At 56.0% G+C, this 16,891-nt stretch overlaps 1 protein-coding gene across 3 annotated transcripts; it reads left to right on the top strand.

Annotated features, from left to right (window-relative positions):
* The first annotated feature begins 672 nt into the window (after positions 1 to 672).
* On the top strand, positions 673 to 14,639 carry AQP1 (aquaporin 1 (Colton blood group)). 3 transcript variants are annotated; one of them, XM_054558935.2, is made up of 5 exons: positions 673 to 1,323; positions 11,175 to 11,339; positions 11,673 to 11,753; positions 12,559 to 12,717; positions 12,947 to 14,639. In XM_054558935.2, exons 1-5 carry the CDS (start codon positions 940 to 942, stop codon positions 13,046 to 13,048), a joined length of 891 nt encoding a protein of 296 aa, XP_054414910.1. In that variant the 5' UTR covers positions 673 to 939; the 3' UTR covers positions 13,049 to 14,639.
* Positions 14,640 to 16,891: the final 2,252 nt, after the last annotated feature.

Here is a 16,891-nt window from a genome sequence, read left to right as displayed (position 1 = left end):
CTCCCTCCTCTCCAGCACCTTCCAATGCCAGGTGGGGCTGCCATTCGTTCCACCTTCACGGTGACCTGCCAGTGTGACTGCCTTGAGAGGAAAGTCCTAAACTGTCCCCATCTTCACCAACCTGCCCTCAAATCATTGGTTCAAATTGCTCTCGAGAAGTTTGGGAGCTCCCGGGGCGGGGGCTTTCTAACAGCTCTGCCTAGCTCAGGCCTGCCCTCAACCGCAGCACGGAGGGCAGCCACAGACAACCTCTCTGCAACTTCTGATGCCTCCGTGCCCCCATCCACAGAGGCCTGGCTCTGGGGGACTGGGGACTCTGGGACATCCCTAACATGGCATGCAGTGGCCATGCAGGAGGACCTGACTGCCCCTCTGGAGCCCTGGGCCCAGGGACTCCAGGCCAGTGCCTCTCTGGGTTGGGATGGGGATGTCAGGCCAGCAGGATCATGGTGCCTGCCTCCAGGGAGGGCAACGTCCACCCACTGAGTCCAGCCCGCCCGCTCCACCCACTCCGGAGCACCTGGCTATGCCCTCAGGAACTCCCTGAGCTTTGCACACAGGGCCGAGACACCTGGATTTCTCTGGTTCCCTGAGTGGGGCCAGCTTGGAAGAATTTCCCAAAGCCTATTAGAGCAACGGCTGCCTCCTGCCTGCCTCCTTGGGCTGGGCAGGGCTGAGGGCGGAGGGAGAGAGAGAGAGAGAGGGAGGGGGAGAGGAGGAAGGAAAAAGTTGGCAGGCTGACAGCAGAGCCGTGTCTGCATCCATCCAGAGGAGGTCCGTGTGGTGTGGGGCGGGCCAGGAGCGAAGAGAGGCCTTCCTCCCTTTGTGCTCCCCCCGCCCCGCCCCCGGCCCTATAAATAGGCCCAGCCCAGGCTGTGGCTCAGCTCTCAGAGGGAATTGAGCACCCGGCAGCGGTCTCAGGCCAAGCCCCCTGCCAGCATGGCCAGCGAGTTCAAGAAGAAGCTCTTCTGGAGGGCAGTGGTGGCCGAGTTCCTGGCCATGACCCTCTTTGTCTTCATCAGCATCGGTTCTGCCCTGGGCTTCAAATACCCGGTGGGGAACAACCAGACGGCGGTCCAGGACAACGTGAAGGTGTCGCTGGCCTTCGGGCTGAGCATCGCCACACTGGCGCAGAGTGTGGGCCACATCAGCGGCGCCCACCTCAACCCGGCTGTCACACTGGGGCTGCTGCTCAGCTGCCAGATCAGCGTCTTCCGTGCCCTCATGTACATCATCGCCCAGTGCGTGGGGGCCATCGTCGCCACCGCCATCCTTTCAGGCATCACCTCCTCCCTGCCTGGGAACTCGCTTGGCCGCAATGACGTGAGTGGGGTGTCCCTGGGCTTGGGGGGTTCTAGAATGTTGCTGAAAGGCACCGGTTCCATCCTCTGCCCATTGTGCAGATGGGGACACTGAGGAACGGAGAGGACAAGAGGTTGCTGGAGGTCACGTAGAGAGCTGGGGGGAAGAGCTGGGGCTGGAACTCAGCTATGCATGCCTCCCAAAGCCTGTTTTCTGCCAGGCACTGTGGGAAGCTGAGATCCAGAGAATAATGGTCTTGCCAATGTCCCCTGCAGGGCATCTATTATGGGGAATAAGCTTGGCCAGCAGTTCCTCGCCCCTTGGCTGTAGCTTTTTGGCCCTTCTCAGTCCTGCCTGTGCCGCCAGCTCCTTCCTCCTGCAGCCCTGCACACCGGGGAAACTTTGCCCGCTGTCCCCAGCCACCCTGAACCAGATGCCCAGCCCGTCTGCAGCTGGCTCTGCAAGTGTGTGAGCAGGACTCCCTCAGGGAGCCCCCCACATTCACACAGGTTTCCAAACAAACCACCTCTAGGAATCAAGAGAAAGGCCCTCTTCCACTCTTTTGCGCCTGGGAATTAGACAAAGATAAGAGAGTGAAAACACTCTCTGGGGCTGTTTGAAGGCAGTTTTCCTGGATTACAGTATGGGCTGGGGGGCAAGCGCTGGGCTCCATGGTCTCCAGGCACTGAGAGGTGTGGCGTGTGTGCACACGTGCGTGTGCGTGTGTGTGTGTGAAGGTGTGTATGTGTGCAGGTGTTTGCCAGCATGAGTCTCTGTGCTTGTGTCAACTGTGTGCTTGTTTGTGCTGCTGTGTAAGGGTGTGTGGGAGTGAGTTTGCAACACGTGCCCATGGCTCCTGGCTTGAATGGGGTCTGGACTGGGGTCACTAATGACAAGCAGATGCTGGTGACTGGGTGGCAGCTGTGGAAAAGAATGTCTCCTGGGCTGCTTAGCATGGCAGATTGGCCCTGGTGGCAGCCGCCTGCTGTCCCAGACACGGCCTTTCCCAGCTCTTCAGACAAGTGCAAACTCAGGCCGGGCTTGGGCCATAGCAGGGGACGATTTGGCCCGAGATACTGAGGAAGGCTTGGAGGATGTCTCTGAGGGCCCAGGGGACAGGTGAGCAGGCTTGGGGGTGCCCTTACAGGGAGGGAGAGAGGCTAAGGAGCAGAGAGGAGGACTCGTCTAGAGAGATGAGGCTAGCGGGGCTGTGGGCAGGGCATGTGGGTGTGGGGACGGTGTGGGCCATCTCTGAGGGCACCTCAGAGATGGCAGATAGTGATTACAGCAGCTGTCCTCTCGCCTCCCAGCCAAAGTTCAGATCCTGCGGCTGGCAGCCCGGGAGAGGCTAGGTGAAGGTCTGGTGCAGAGGGCAGCTGGCTCAGCCTGGCCATGGGGGGCTTAGCACTTTTGTGTCACAGTGACACCTCACCCAACCTCCTCTGCAGCCATCCTCTGCTCGGCCCAAGATTGAAGATTAGCTCCGTGGGCTGGAGTTTAGACTTTAGCCAGTTTAGACGTGGCTGCAGGGGATGTACGGGACAGAGCTCAGGCGGGCCACATCCAGCTCTACCCCTCCAGGCCTCAGTTGCCAGTGGGGGCAGAGCTTGTGGCCTCAGGGAGTTCCGCTGGGTAGGGTCAAGCTCATACTGAAGCTTGGCTGGGGATGATGGGCTAGGGGAGCGTCCCTGTAGGGGAGGGGATGTGATTCCCAGGCTTTCTGGCCCCGTCTCTTCCCTCCCATCTCACAGGGCAGAACCTCTGCACCTGCTGGCGAAGGCTTCACCCTCTAGTATGCGCATCCGAGGCAGAGGCGGGAGGGTGGGCCCCTTCTATGCCATCTGGATCAGAGGCCACACCCGACTCCTGTGCCCCATTCCCTCCCTAACCTTCATTTTTTATAGTCACCCCAATACTTGGGCTGGGCGTGTTGCAAATGGGAGAGAAAGAGGAGCAGCCTAGTGTGGGGGCTGGCCCTGGGCTGAGAGGCAGACACCTGGGTTCAAGACCTGTCCGCTGCTAACTTGTTGAGCTTCTTTGGAGCTGCGGACCCTGACCCTCGAGAGGGGACTTAGGTCTTGTGACCTCACAGCCACACCCAGACAGCCAGCTCACTTCATTGATTTGAGCTTATCACCCATCCCACGAAGGCTGGCTAAGAGCAGCCCAGCAGGGGCAGTGCTGAACATAAGGGCGCTAAGCATGATGGTGGGGGCTCAGGGGCTGTCCTGCCCCAACAATGGAAGGGTGGGGTTCAGGACCTCAACTCTGGGCCTAGAAATAGAGAAGGTACCCCCCTAAGGCCTCCCGTCAGACACTGGCCCTGGAACTGGAGGGACATCAGGAGTGGCCTGGATGCCTCAAGAGGAGCTGGGAACAGTCTGGGCAGCAGGTGACACACTCTCCTTCATGACCTGGGGTAGGCTCCTGCAGCCTCTCTGGCCCTGAGCCCCACCCCGGCCAAAACCTGGGTGGGGCAAGTGGTTGGCATGGAGATTTCCAAGGAAAACAGAGAAAGATGTGGCAGGAAGTGGTTGGGGTGAGTCAGGGGGTGTCCCTTCGGGACATATTGGGGACAACTTTCTCCTGACTGAGTCAGGGCTCAGGATACGCCCTAGAGAGACCGTGGGCCTCCATCCAGCCTGCAAGGTCCCGGCTAGTTCTAAGAGCCAAATACCAATTTTGGCCAAGGGTGAGAGGCTCTGAGGCTTGGGGACACTCTCGCCTGTCCCTGTCCTAGCTCAGCCACTAACACCATGTGGCATCACACAACAGACTGGCCTGTGTGGCCCTAGTTCCTGTCTATGAGATAGGGACATAGCAGGGTGTGGCTGGGCTCTGAGAAGTAGGAGATGCTGATGGACTCAGGATTCCTGGCATTTGCTGGCTTTTTTCATTCTTCTGCTGTCTGGTCTGCTCAGCCGGCTCCCTGCAAGCATGACCAGGGACTGCTGGGTGCTCAATGCAGGGCTGGGTTAGCCCGGCTCCCTCCCCAGAGAAGCCCACAGCCCTAGGTCAAGATAAGCCAGTGCCCAGCTGCCTGTGATATGAAGCAGGAGGCAGATGCGATAAGAGGTGTCAGGGCGGGCCCGGGAACTTTTGAACTTAAGGGGTGGGAGGGCCAGGAAGGCATCAGGGAGGAGGTTTCGTAGGAGCCTGAGTGTGGAGACACTCCAGAGGGAAGGGGCAGAGGGACTGTGTGAGCACAGGCTAGGAGGAGGTGGGGGCCGTGGTGCGGGAGTTGTTGGGTATGGTCAGGCTGGGGGTGCATGGGAGGAGGGTGGTGAGGGCTCAGGATTCGGGCCAGGGGCTGCATCCGGGGGAAGGGGTCTGGATTCCCAGAGCCTGTGATTTCAGCCCGCTGGGCTCAGGCAGAGGGCAAAGCTATCCTCTTTGGGGTCTTCTCCCAGCCCTGCTAATTCCGGGCCTGACTGCTCAAGAAGTGTTTCTGCCTGCAGCATCAGGGGCCTGACTGAAGCCCTAAGCTCTCCCCTTTATCCCGTTTTTCTGGGCTTCAGTTTCCCCAGCCATAGAGTGAGAGGCCCCTTCATGCCACCAGTTCTCCCGGGGTCGCTGCTGCCTCCTCCAGAGCTCAGGGGAGGGCTGGGGAAAGGAAAGCAGAGTTTCCATGTCCCTGCCCAGCCCGTCCTGCCCAGGGAGGGGCTGGGGGCTGGGTGGTGATGCCACATCTGGGACATATAATTACTGTTTCCGCCAGCCCCAGATGAGGGGGAGGGCACAGAGATGGGGCGGGAGCTTTGTGGTGGAGACTTCCCTCACCATGGAAAATCCTGACGCTGCTTCCCCTTTAGGGCCCTCAGAACAGCCCAGCCGGTCCCAGTGTTGCCCACCCTGATGCTTGGCCCTGACTGGGACTTGCCCTGGGAACTCTGAAGGGGCCATGCTTTGAGAGGGGACACGGCCCCCTGGGATGCCTGTCTGAGGGGCTCAACCCCTGCTCAACACTCCCAGGCCACAGCCTCCTGTCACACCTTGCCTTCCCTTCTCCACCCCAGGCAACCTTCTAGCAGCGTGAAGTGGCCATTAGCTCACTGCAAGCCAATTCCAGATGGTGCCCCCACTTAGTCTAGGGTCCCTACCCAGCAGGGGCCATGGCCCTTACCTTCTGGAAGCACCAACAAGTCTGGAGTCTCCTGAATGGCTGGGATCTGAGCCCTCACACCAGGAGGTGAAGGCAGGAAAATGCTGTCTGCGAGGCTCTGCAAGTGGCCAGGATCCCCTCAGTCAGGGCTTCCCCCTGGGGACGAGAGGGGCTCCTTGCCCACATGGAATGGTGCCCAGGGGGATCATGAGGGGCTGTCTTCACTCAGCCAGGAGCTACAGTTCAGTGGGGTGGGCAGACTCTGAGGCTGAAATCTCCAACTTAAAAGATATCCGGAAAGGCTGGAAAATGCCCCCGGCCCTTTCAGCAGCTCCTTTCAGTGCCTGCAATCTCTCTGTCAGGGCCCCTTGAAAGGCAGATTTCTACTCAGTGTAAAGAAGGTTGTTGTTGATATTGTTGTTGACAGGAAGAAGGGGCTGCCTCTAAGTCAATAAGCTCCCTGCCATTAGGGGTGTGCAAGTAGACGCTTTCTGGTGGGGAGGCTGCTTTGGGGGTGCCAATCTATGCGGGGATCCAGTGGGGTGGGTGACAGGTTCTGCAACATAGGCTTTGTGTTACGCTGAGATCAGCAATTCTGATGGCCTGCGGGGGATCCTGTGCTTAGGTTTCTGGATCTGGGGCTGGAGAGTGACCACCCCCATGTGAGGCAGGAGGCACTTTTGGAGACTGCCTGGGGCTTGAATCTGGGCCAAGGCCTACGTTTTACTGATGGGGAAACTGAAGCCCACAGAGGCATGGAGACTTGTCAAGGTGGCACTGCCTCCTAGCCCTTGATTGTTCCTGCTGCTCCAAAGTGTACACACATGGCACAAACACAAACATGCACACACATGTGCTCTCACATGGGGGACACACACACATGGTACACAAAGCACATTCTCAAGACTGGGTGGTCCCACTCAGACTCTGGGACCCAAGGAGGGTTGGGCGGGGGTTCCTCAATGGAGCCTTTTCCTCTCCCTGCCCTGGAGTTAGGAAAAGAAGGAGGGAGGGAGGGAGGGAGGAAGCCATTGCTTTGTGTATTGTTTCTTGTCAGGAAGATGAAATGGCTTCTGGGAGCAAATAAAGGGCTTGTTGAGACCTGCTGCTTTCTCACATGGGGGGCTCATTTTTTTCTCTTCTCTTCCCTCTCTAGCTGGTAGTGGCAGCTGTGTGGGTGTGTGACACAGGGAGACAGTGAGGCACTCAGAAGTGTCATCAGACATACCAGTGCAAACACACAGCACGGCCTCCAGGACCTCATGTCCTGCGGAGATGCCTGTATGATATAGCTGTTCCCAGGGAGGCCGAGGCACTTGGTCAGTACCTCATCAGTTGATGAAAAAGTGTGCATTCTCTAATTCAGGGATACAGGGTTTTCGTATTTTCTTAAATCAAGCTTGTTAATTATGGGGTTCAAACCCTCCCTGATCATGTTATTGGTAGTTTTTGGCGGCTTCATTTATTCTATACATTTCTAATAGAAGATTCTTAAAATTTTTCACTCTGGTAGTAGGGTGAGCCAGTCCTCCTTGTAATTCTGTCAATTTTCCCCTCATTTGTTTTTAGGCTATGTTGTTTGGTGCATACAAGTGGGGGATTTTTGTAGTTCTTTTATAGAGTTTTTTTTTTTTTTTTTTTTGAGACGGAGTCCCACTCTGTCGCCCAGGCTGGAGTGAAGTGGCACTATCTCTGCTCACTGCAAGCTCCGCCTCCTGGGTTTACGCCATTCTCCCACCACAGCCTCTCGAGTAGCTGGGACCACAGGCCACCACGCCCGGCTAATTTTGTTTTTGTATTTTTGTAGAGACGGGGTTTAACCGTGTTAGCCAGGATGGTCTCGATCTCCTGACCTTGTGATCCGCCCGCCTCGGCCTCTCAGAGTGCTGGGATTACAGGTGTGAGCCACCGCGCCCGGCCAGTTCTTTTATAGATTTTTAAAATGTAATTATTGTGTAATAAACCACTTACAATCTAACAAAAAAGAGAAAGAGAGAGTCAGCCCTGGACACATGTGGTCATCACAGACGCAGCAGACACTTATCTACAAAGACACACAGAGACACACACAACCAGGAATACCCCCATGTCCACGTGTGAACACCCATGGAGGAGTGACACTCTGGGGCCCACATAGGTCCCTTCACTGCCTAGTGCTGAGTCCTAGAGGCATTGGGGTGGGCAGGGCAGGCCTCTATGTCTCCTGTCCCTTGAGAACGAATGCTCAGAACCTCAGTCAGGCCTGGCTCTGGAGCCTGCTCTTCCCCAAGGCTGGGGCACCAGGGTGCCCAGGCCAAGCCAGGGGCCCCATGCCTTGGAAGCCACCCTGGATGGCCTGTCTATGGGTAGCAGGGAGGGCTTAGAGTACATTGCCTGGAGAGATCATTCCTGGGCTGCCCTAGAGCCAGGTCACACTGGCAGCCACAGAACCACCTTCTGCCAGCTCCCAAGTCCAAGCTGGGAATAGCCAGGTCCCTTGACTGGGCCTAGGAGTGGCCAGCCCATTGACCTGTGAGTGTAGGGTGGCACAGACTATGGGGCAAGGATCCTGGCTTTGCTGCATCCTCCCTGGGCCTCAGCCTCCGCATCATCATCTCACTGAGCCATCACACAGGCTGCCCTCCAGGGCTCCCAGAGGCTAATGATTGGCCCATTGTTTCCCAGCTAGAAAGTGAAGAAGACAGCCCTGGGTCCGGAGAGCATCTCTGGAGCCAGGCTGCCCCTAGCAAGGGTGGGAGTTCTAGAAAATTAGCATTCTCTGCCACTTCTATCAGCACACAGTAAGCCTCCCCTCAGAGGTGTGGGCAGAGAAATGGCAGAGGTCCCCCATTCTGTCCTCACCGAGCTCCCAGGCCAGGAGGAGATGCACCCACTTAGGCCTCAGGAAGATTGATTTCCTACAAGATGCACAGAGAATTCAGTGAGGGCATGGTGGGTGGGAGCAGAAGTTAATTCCAGCCAAGGATCTGGGAAGGCTTCTAAGAGCTGGTGGGGTCTGAACTGGGCCTTGAGTAGTGGGCTTACAAGGGCTTAGTACAAAATGGAGAGCTTGTATCTTTCTGACGCTTCAGAAGAAATGTGTGGATTATTCTTTCGGTAATACTTGCATTCACAAAACCCAGGGCTGCAGACAAAAGCGAGAAGACAATTGAGAATTGAGAATTGTTCTGATTCTTTTTTTTTTTTGCCTTAATAAGACCTGGGCCAGACAAAACTACCTGGGGATGTGCAAATATATATATATATATACACACACACACACATACATATATATATACACACGCATATATATGTGTGTGTATATATATATACACACACATATATATGCGTGTGTATATATATAAAACAAGTGACTACAACGGGAACTGTCCTTGTTTAAGCAAGTTTTCAAATTTAATGGGTTGTGAACAGTAACGTACATTTTGAAGTATTTTACCTGCTCTTTCCTGGACATTGAGTTTCAACAGGCCTTTGAGTGCCCCTTCCAATTCTGAATTATCAAGTGTTTCCAGATGTAAATAATGCAAGTGTATTAGATAGTTGAAGGAAGGTTGTCAGTAGATGTTGAAGCAATCAGGGGAGCCTTCCTGGTGGTGGTGGTAGTGGGTATTGGAGAGGAAGGCTGTCAGCCCATGTGGTTCTCAGCAGACAGGAAGGCACATTCCAGAATTCCCAGGGCAGGTGGCTGACCCCTCCCCTTCCCAAGGATTCAGAGTACAGGGCCTGGAACAGTCACCCTCTGCTCTGCCCACTTTGCATGAAAAGCATGTTGTCTTTGGGTAGGGGCTGGGGCTCTTGCACCTGGTTAAGAACTAGAGGAGATGAGCTCCTTCTGGTCACATCTGTGAGGGATGGGGCTGGGAGGGTTCTCCAAGGTGGGAGCCACTTACAGCGATGACTCCATTAATCATCAGGGAAGGGCTGGTTTCAGGACTTCTGCCAGCTAGCAATTAGGCCAACCCTGGAGATCAGAAGAGAGAGGAATACAAGGAGCCGTGAACTTCCTGAGGGCTGAGATACAGAGGGACAGGGGCCTCACAGGTGCAAGTGTGGGTGGGCATCAGGACTAGCCGGGCTGACCTCACCAGCCTCAACCCCATTCAGCCTGTCCTAACTCTGGGCAGGCTTCTGCCAGCAGCTCCACCTGCCGTCACTCCTTCTGCCTGTCCCCAGATCCTGCACACACGATGAGAAGAACCAAAACAAGAGTCACTACCACTGCCCCATCCCTCCTGCGTCGACAACTCTTTCCAAATGCCCTGAGACAGCCCCTTTGGCCTTTGAACCTCCCAGCTGCTCTGGAGAGCAGGCATGGACAATGAGATCCATTTTGCAGATGGGAAGACTGAAGACCAGAGGGGATAAGCCATGCTTATAGTGCCAGAAAGTAGAAGAGTCAGAACCTGAACACAGGGCTTCTGCCTCTTTGGCCCAACCTTGGGACAGAAAGGGAACTGGGCATTGGCCAGAGGGCTGGCGGACCTAAGGGATGTAGCCCTGGGGTCCGCCAGGAAAGGCCCAAAGCTGGGGCTGCAAGGCAGGGGAGGGGATGTGAGTCATTCCCTGTAACCCAGGGCTGCAGACAAAGGCGGGAAGAGAATTGTTCTTGTAGGATGGCCTCAGGGTGGGGCTGGGAAAACCTCCAAGGTGTGCCCCCCTACCTTGGATTTTGCAAAATTCTCTATGGCCTTGGAGACACTCCCATATCCTGAGGATGGGAGCTGGGTAGTGAGTCTCCCAGCTGGGAAGTGTTTGGGTGCACCAGCCCTGCCTGGGAGAAGGCAGCCTAAGTGGCCTCATCTGGGCATCTTTGCAAGTGAGCCTTTGCTGATGTGGTCCCGCTCCCCTGTGTGAGTGCACTTAGCCCCTGGGATGGCCACAAAGCATAGTGGAAGGTGCTGGGGCTTCCTGGGGAGGGGTCCTCCGGGGGCAGCTGCATGGGGAGGGCTTTCATGACCTCACGGCAGCTCCCATTCCCTTCTCTTTCCATGAGTCATGTTTCTAAAAGTGGCCCAGAAGTAAGTGGCAGCCAGACGGTGGTGGCGGGGCCTATCTGGCCAGGCAGAGGGAGGGTGAGGCTGGGGCCAGCAGTGGGAGGAAGAAGAGAGAAGGAGAGACAGGGAGGGCAGGGCCAGAAGCAATGGGAGACAGGCCTTGGACCAAGGAAAGAGACAGGGGTGGAGAAGGAGAGAGAGAGGGTGGAGACAATAAGGGAGGCAGGCACAGAGGAGAAAGAGGGGTGGAGGGAGCCAGGACCTCACTGAAGGCCTCCTCAGCCCTGGAATTTAGATGCAGTCGGGCATGGGGTGGAATGTTCTGGACTTTTGGGTATGAAGCCATGTCCCCTGCTGGGCCTTCCCACCTTTTTGCACCTCTTCTCCTAGGAGTGCTCCTGACCATCACCTTCATGCCTGGGGCTCGCCCCTTTCCTCTGGCCTTGGTACCCCAGAATACCCTGGCCTGGATACAGCTGGATGCAAAGGCTTCAGCTCACCCCAGGCCTCTCCAGCTTCTAGGCAGAGTGGGGCCTGGGTCTAGGCAGGTATTAGGGGCTGGGCTGGAGTTTCATCAACAGCAGTGGGTGGGTTCAAGGCCTGATTTCCACTACCTGCTGTGTATGCTTGCCCAGGACCCTGTGATGGGCTCTGAAGGCCCATCTGAGGGTGTGCCCTTCATGCCTGGGCCTGGGAGGCCTGGGTATACTTGGGGTCCTGGGACACAGTCCCTGCCTACCCTCCTCACCAGTCCTCACCACCTCTCTCCCCTGCAGCTGGCTGATGGCGTGAACTCAGGCCAGGGCCTGGGCATCGAGATCATCGGGACCCTCCAGCTGGTGCTATGCGTGCTGGCTACTACCGACCGGAGGCGCCGCGACCTTGGTGGCTCAGCCCCCCTTGCTATCGGCCTCTCTGTAGCCCTTGGACACCTCCTGGCTGTGAGTCAGGGGCCCTCCCAGATGGAGGTGGGGGAAGGGAGGGCGGGGGCTGGTGGGGTGCCCTGCCATGGGCAGCCAGTGGGACTCCCGACAGGGCTCTTGCCATTGGGTGGAGGATGGCGGGTCAGCACTGGGGGCTGGGGGCAGGGTCCGGCCCTGGAGAGGAGCATAGGGATCTCCTGCCCAGCTTGGGGTCAGCACTCCTCTTTCCCTGGGTCTCATTGTCCCCCACCCTGATTGTTCTCTTTCTCCCTCCACCCTCTCCCTCCTCTTACTCTCTCTTCACCTGTGACTCTCTGCCTTCACCCCTCCCTCTGTCTCTTTCCCTCACAGATTGACTACACTGGCTGTGGGATTAACCCTGCTCGGTCCTTCGGCTCCGCGGTGATCACACACAACTTCAGCAACCACTGGGTAGGAGACCCATGGGGGGTGGGGTGGGAAGCTTTGGTGTCCCATGGTAAGCCTGACCCCACCCTCACAGTGTCCCTTCCTGTCCTGGAGGCTCTGGGAGACAGCCAGAGGACAGGAAATCAGGAAACTGAGGCCTACCATGTAGAGGCAGGGTGGGGTCACACTGCGAGCAGTTTCAGGCCTAGTCTCTGCCCTCCCAGCTCGGCCCTGCCCCATGCTGCCTGGCCTCCAGGTCATCCCAGCTGCATGTTTGAAAGTGGGGCTCCAAATCCTGGCTCAGCCACTTTCGGGTTCAGCATGACCTTGCGCAGTATGCTTGAGCCTTGGTTTCCTGAGCTGCGGAGGGGGATATGGTGGTGCCCACCTCTCAGGGTGGCTGAGAAGAGGAAAGGGCTCACTCCCTATCTGTAAACTGAGCTCAACACAGAGGAGGCGCTCAGTGGATTTTAGCTCTTATGGTTGTGGATGTGGATGTGCTAGGCCAGCTTTGCATTAGACAATGGTCTCTGGGGCCCTTCCAAAGCTGGGAGTGTGGGGGCAGTGGCCTTCCTCAAGAAGGGGCTGCTACTGCCCATACCTGAGCTGGGCCACGCAGAGGCAAGGAGGTGCCCCTACCACATACTCTGGCCTGGGCCAGTTCTGAGGGGCACTGGAATCAGGATGTTAGGATTTGGCTCTCCTACCTGCCTCCATCCCAGGTGGGAGAAAACCTGTCCAACGGGGTGGTGGGCTGGGGGGTAACCCAGGGAACACTTCCCAGGGGCTTTGGAGTGGAGCCCTCTGAACACACCTGCTCTGTTCTTAGATTTTCTGGGTGGGGCCATTCATCGGGGGAGCCCTGGCTGTACTCATCTACGACTTCATCCTGGCCCCACGCAGCAGTGACTTCACAGACCGCGTGAAGGTGTGGACCAGCGGCCAGGTGGAGGAGTACGACCTGGATGCCGACGACATCAACTCCAGGGTGGAGATGAAACCCAAATAGAAGGGGTCTGGCCCGGGCATCCACGTAGGGGGCAGGGGCAGGGGCAGGGACGGGGCGGGCGGAGGGAGGGGATGGGTGAAATCCATACTGTAGACACTCTGACAAGCTGGCCAAAGTCACTTCCCCAAGACCTGCCAGACCTGCATGGTCAAGCCTCATTTGGGGGTGTTTCTATCTCTTTCTTTCTCTTTCTGTTTCCTGGCCTCAGAGCTTCCTGGGGACCAAGATTTACCAATTCACTCACTCCCTTGAAGTCGTGGAGGAGGTGAAAGAAAGGGACCCACCTGCTAGTCGCCCCCTCAGAGCGTGATGGGAGGTGTGCCAGAAAGTCCCCCCCTCGCCCCAAAGTTGCTCGCCGACTCACCTGTGCACATGCCTGGGATTCTACCGTAATTGCTTTGTGCCTTTGGGCACAGCCCTCCTTCTTCTCCTAACACGCACCTTGCTCCCAATGGTGCTTGGAGGGGGAAGAGATCCCAGGAGGTGCAGTGGAGGGGGCAAGCTTTGCTCCTTCAGTTCTGCTTGCTCCAAGGCCCCCGACCTGCTCGGACTTACTGCCTGACCTTGAAATCGCCCCTATCTCAGGGCCTCAGCGACCTCCTTCTGCAAAGTGGCAGGGACCGGCAGAGCTCTACGGGCTTGCAGCCCCTAAGTGCAGACACAGCACGGGTCCAGAAGACATGGTCTAGACCAGGGCTGCTCTTTCCACTTGCCCTGTGTTCTTTCCCCAGGGGCATGGCTGTCGCCACACGCCTCTGTGTACATGTGTGCAGAGCAAACAGGCTACAAAGCAGAGATCGACAGACAGCCAGGTAGTTGGAACTTTCTGTTCCCTATGGAGAGGCTTCCCTACATAGGGCCTGCTGTTGCAGAATGAAGCCATTTAGAGGGTGAAGGAGAAATACCCATGTTACTTCTCTGAGTTTTAGTTGGTCTTTCCATCTATCACTGCATTATCTTGCTCATTCTTTCAGTTCTCTACTCCCTTTTGTCAGTGTAGACACAGGTCACCATTATGCTGGTGTATGTTTATCAATGAGCACTTGAGCTGTCTGAAGCCCAAAGCCTGAGGACAGAAAGACCCTGATGCAGGTCAGCCCATGGAAGCAGATGCCCTTGCTGGGCCTGGGGGTTTTCCAAGCCCTCAGCTGGTCCTGACCATGATGGAGCAAGCTCTTCTCTTGCTCATGAGCTCCTGATCAGAGGCATTTGAGCAGCTGAGTAACCTGCACAGGCTTGCTGTGTGACCCCTGGCCACAGCCTTCCCTCTACATTGACCTGGAGGGGAGAGGTCAGCCTTGACCAGATGAGGTAGCTATAGTTGCAGCCCAAGGACAGTTCAGAGATCAGAATCAGCTTTGAAGGCTGAATTCTATCTACATAAGTCCTTTCAATTCCACCAGGGCCAGAGCAGCTCCACCACTGTGCACTTAGCCATGATGGCATCAGAAACCAAGAGACACAATTACGCAGGTATTTAGAAGCAGAGGGACAACCAGAAGGCCCTTAGCTATCACCAGTGCATCACATCTGCACACTCTCTTCTCCATTCCCTAGCAGGAACTTCTAGCTCATTTAACAGATAAAGAAACTGAGGCCCATGGCTTCAGCTAGACAATGATTTGGCCAGGCCTAGTAACCAAGGCCCTGTCTCTGGCTACTCCCTGGACCACGAGGCTGATTCCTCTCATTTCCAGCTTCTCAGTTTCTGCCTGGGCAATGGCCGAGGGCCAGGAGTGGGGAGAGTTGTGATGGCGGGGAGAGGGGGCACACCCACCCCCTGCCTAGTTCTAGGCTGCTGCACACCAAGGCCCTGCTTCTGTCTGCTCTGCATATATGTCTCTTTGGAGTTGGAATTTCATTATATGTTAAGAAAATAAAGGAAAATGACTTGTAAGGTCCTTCAGGCTTCCTGTAGTTTTTCTTCTTTTGATGCTGTGTACCCACAAATGTTTCTGGATTACTCCACAAGGAAATCAGTCCACTGCTAGAGACCCAGTCTGCAGAGGAGCCACTGCCTCCCCTTCTGCCTTCAAGACCCCTGATCTCAGGCGATGGATACAGTCACACCACAGAACCCCATCTGAGGGACACAGGGTCCTGCCCCTAGTAGGAGACTTCCAGAGCCCAGTGGGATGACTTTGGAGACCTGGGGGCAGGGAAAAGGGGCAGGCTTCTGATCAGTTTAAATGGACCGATGGGAGCCATTTCTGATTCCAGAGTATGGAAGGGATGGGGGAAAGCAGGCCTGAAGTCTAACAGCCCCCTCATCCCCTCTACCCTCCACAGAGCAGGGCCCAGGGAACACTAGGGATTGCTCCACCTTCCTCCCTCCCTCCCTCCACTCACATTTGCAACCCATCTGACCTGGGCTGGGCGTCTCATGGGAGACAGACTCGCTCATCAGAGCCTAGTGCAGTTAGGGCTACTTCAGGTTGAGACTGGGACCCCGGCTCCTGACCCTCCTGATGCACACACACACTTAGTAGTGCCAGATAATAGGGAACAGGTATCACCATGGCAGTGCGCTGAGGCAGGAAATAGTGTATGGACAGGTCCAGGGGCCCCAGCACTGCTCCTGGGAGACACATGGTTCCTGTCCCCTCTGTGGAATGCCTGGCTGATGGTGATATAAGGGGGGCTGGTCAGGGAGCCAGGGGCTAGGCACCCGCAATGAAGACTGAGGCCATGTTGATGGAACAGGGTTTCTAATTTAAGTGTGCCCTGGGTCACTAGGCTGTCTCTGTCCCTGCAAATCAGTGCATCACATCTGCACACTCTTTTCCGTTCCCTTGCAAGAACTTCTAGCCCATTTAATAGATAAGGAAACTTATCTCCCAGCTTGAGAGGGGCATATAAATGGCAGAATGCCAGCCAAGCTATGGGAATTGGGTATGGGCCAGCCCGCTGCATCCCAGGCCTGCCTGTGAGGGTGTGCCTAGGCTATCTCTCACAGCCCTTCTCAGCTTGTCTCCTTAATTTGTCCCATTCTTCTTGGCCTGAAGCCCTCCCAATCACCACTATGGGCCCAGCCACCCCACCTCAACTCCTACTCATTCACTTCTACCCCCACCCCCATTTCACCCCCACTCCATGGCATAGCCTTCTTTAGTGTATTGCTTAGATATGACTTTTAGAATCCTAGAGCCATGAGGCAGGGCCTGAATAAGCCATTAGGGAACTGGTATTTCTTGAGCACTTACCATGTGTGAAGAATCTCCCTGAGATTTTGCATACATTCACTCTAATCTTTACAACATCCTTGGAAGGTAGAGATACGTGTCCCCAATTGTAGAGGATGCCGGGCCCCTGAAGATGAAATGATTTGCCCTAGGCCACACAGCAGGTTGGTGGCAGAATTGGGATTTGAACCTATTCTGCTTGGCTTCAAAGATCAGGCTCTTTGCACGATGTGGTCTGAGCCGGTTTTGTCATGATTCCTGCTAAGTTAAGCTCTGGGCTAGCCAGGAAGCCAGGCTGCATGAAGAAGGCAGCCACTCCTGCAGAGTGGGCATGGGGAGGGGGAAGGGAGGAGAAGGGCCAGCTCCAGAGCCATTCGGCATCTGGAGAAGCCTGTTCATTCCAGGGCTAACTGGACGTGGTGTCACCCAAACCTCCCTGCTGCTTTCCAGGGCCAGACTGTCCCTCTCCTTGGGAGGAAAGTGTCTGAGAACCATGTTCACCCAGCAGAGTAGCTGAGAAGGGGAAGGGCAATGCTGCACCATGAGGGATAATAATGCACCAAGACAGGCCCTAACTTACCCATCAGGCCAGGGAACAACAGCTTTGGACCAAAGGGATCCCAGACTCCTCCTCATCTTCCAGCCTGTGGGTTTAGTGCTCCAGGCACCCCATCTCTTTGGGGCTACCCCTGACTCTGATCTTCTCATCTTCTATACAGCCCAACACAGGGAGAGGTTTGAGGAAATAACAGATGAAGTGGGGCTCCTTGGGCAGCTGAGACCTTGTCTGTTTGTTCATCAGACTTTAATGGAGGTAGTAAATTTCCTGAAAACTCCCAGGATTCAATCTTTGTTATCAGGCTGTTGAACATTCAGGCAACTGCACATGTGATGTGACTTGGTGAGGGGCACCTGTCATGTGTCTCTGACTGGGTCCCTGATGAGACCAGACAACAGGTCACTATCTCCAT

Source organism: Pongo abelii, chromosome 6, assembly GCF_028885655.2.
Source record: "Pongo abelii isolate AG06213 chromosome 6, NHGRI_mPonAbe1-v2.0_pri, whole genome shotgun sequence".
In the NCBI taxonomy this organism is placed as follows: Eukaryota; Metazoa; Chordata; class Mammalia; order Primates; family Hominidae; genus Pongo; species Pongo abelii.
The sequence above is the reverse complement of the archived record's forward strand: the minus strand, read 5'-3'. Positions and strand labels throughout refer to the sequence as shown.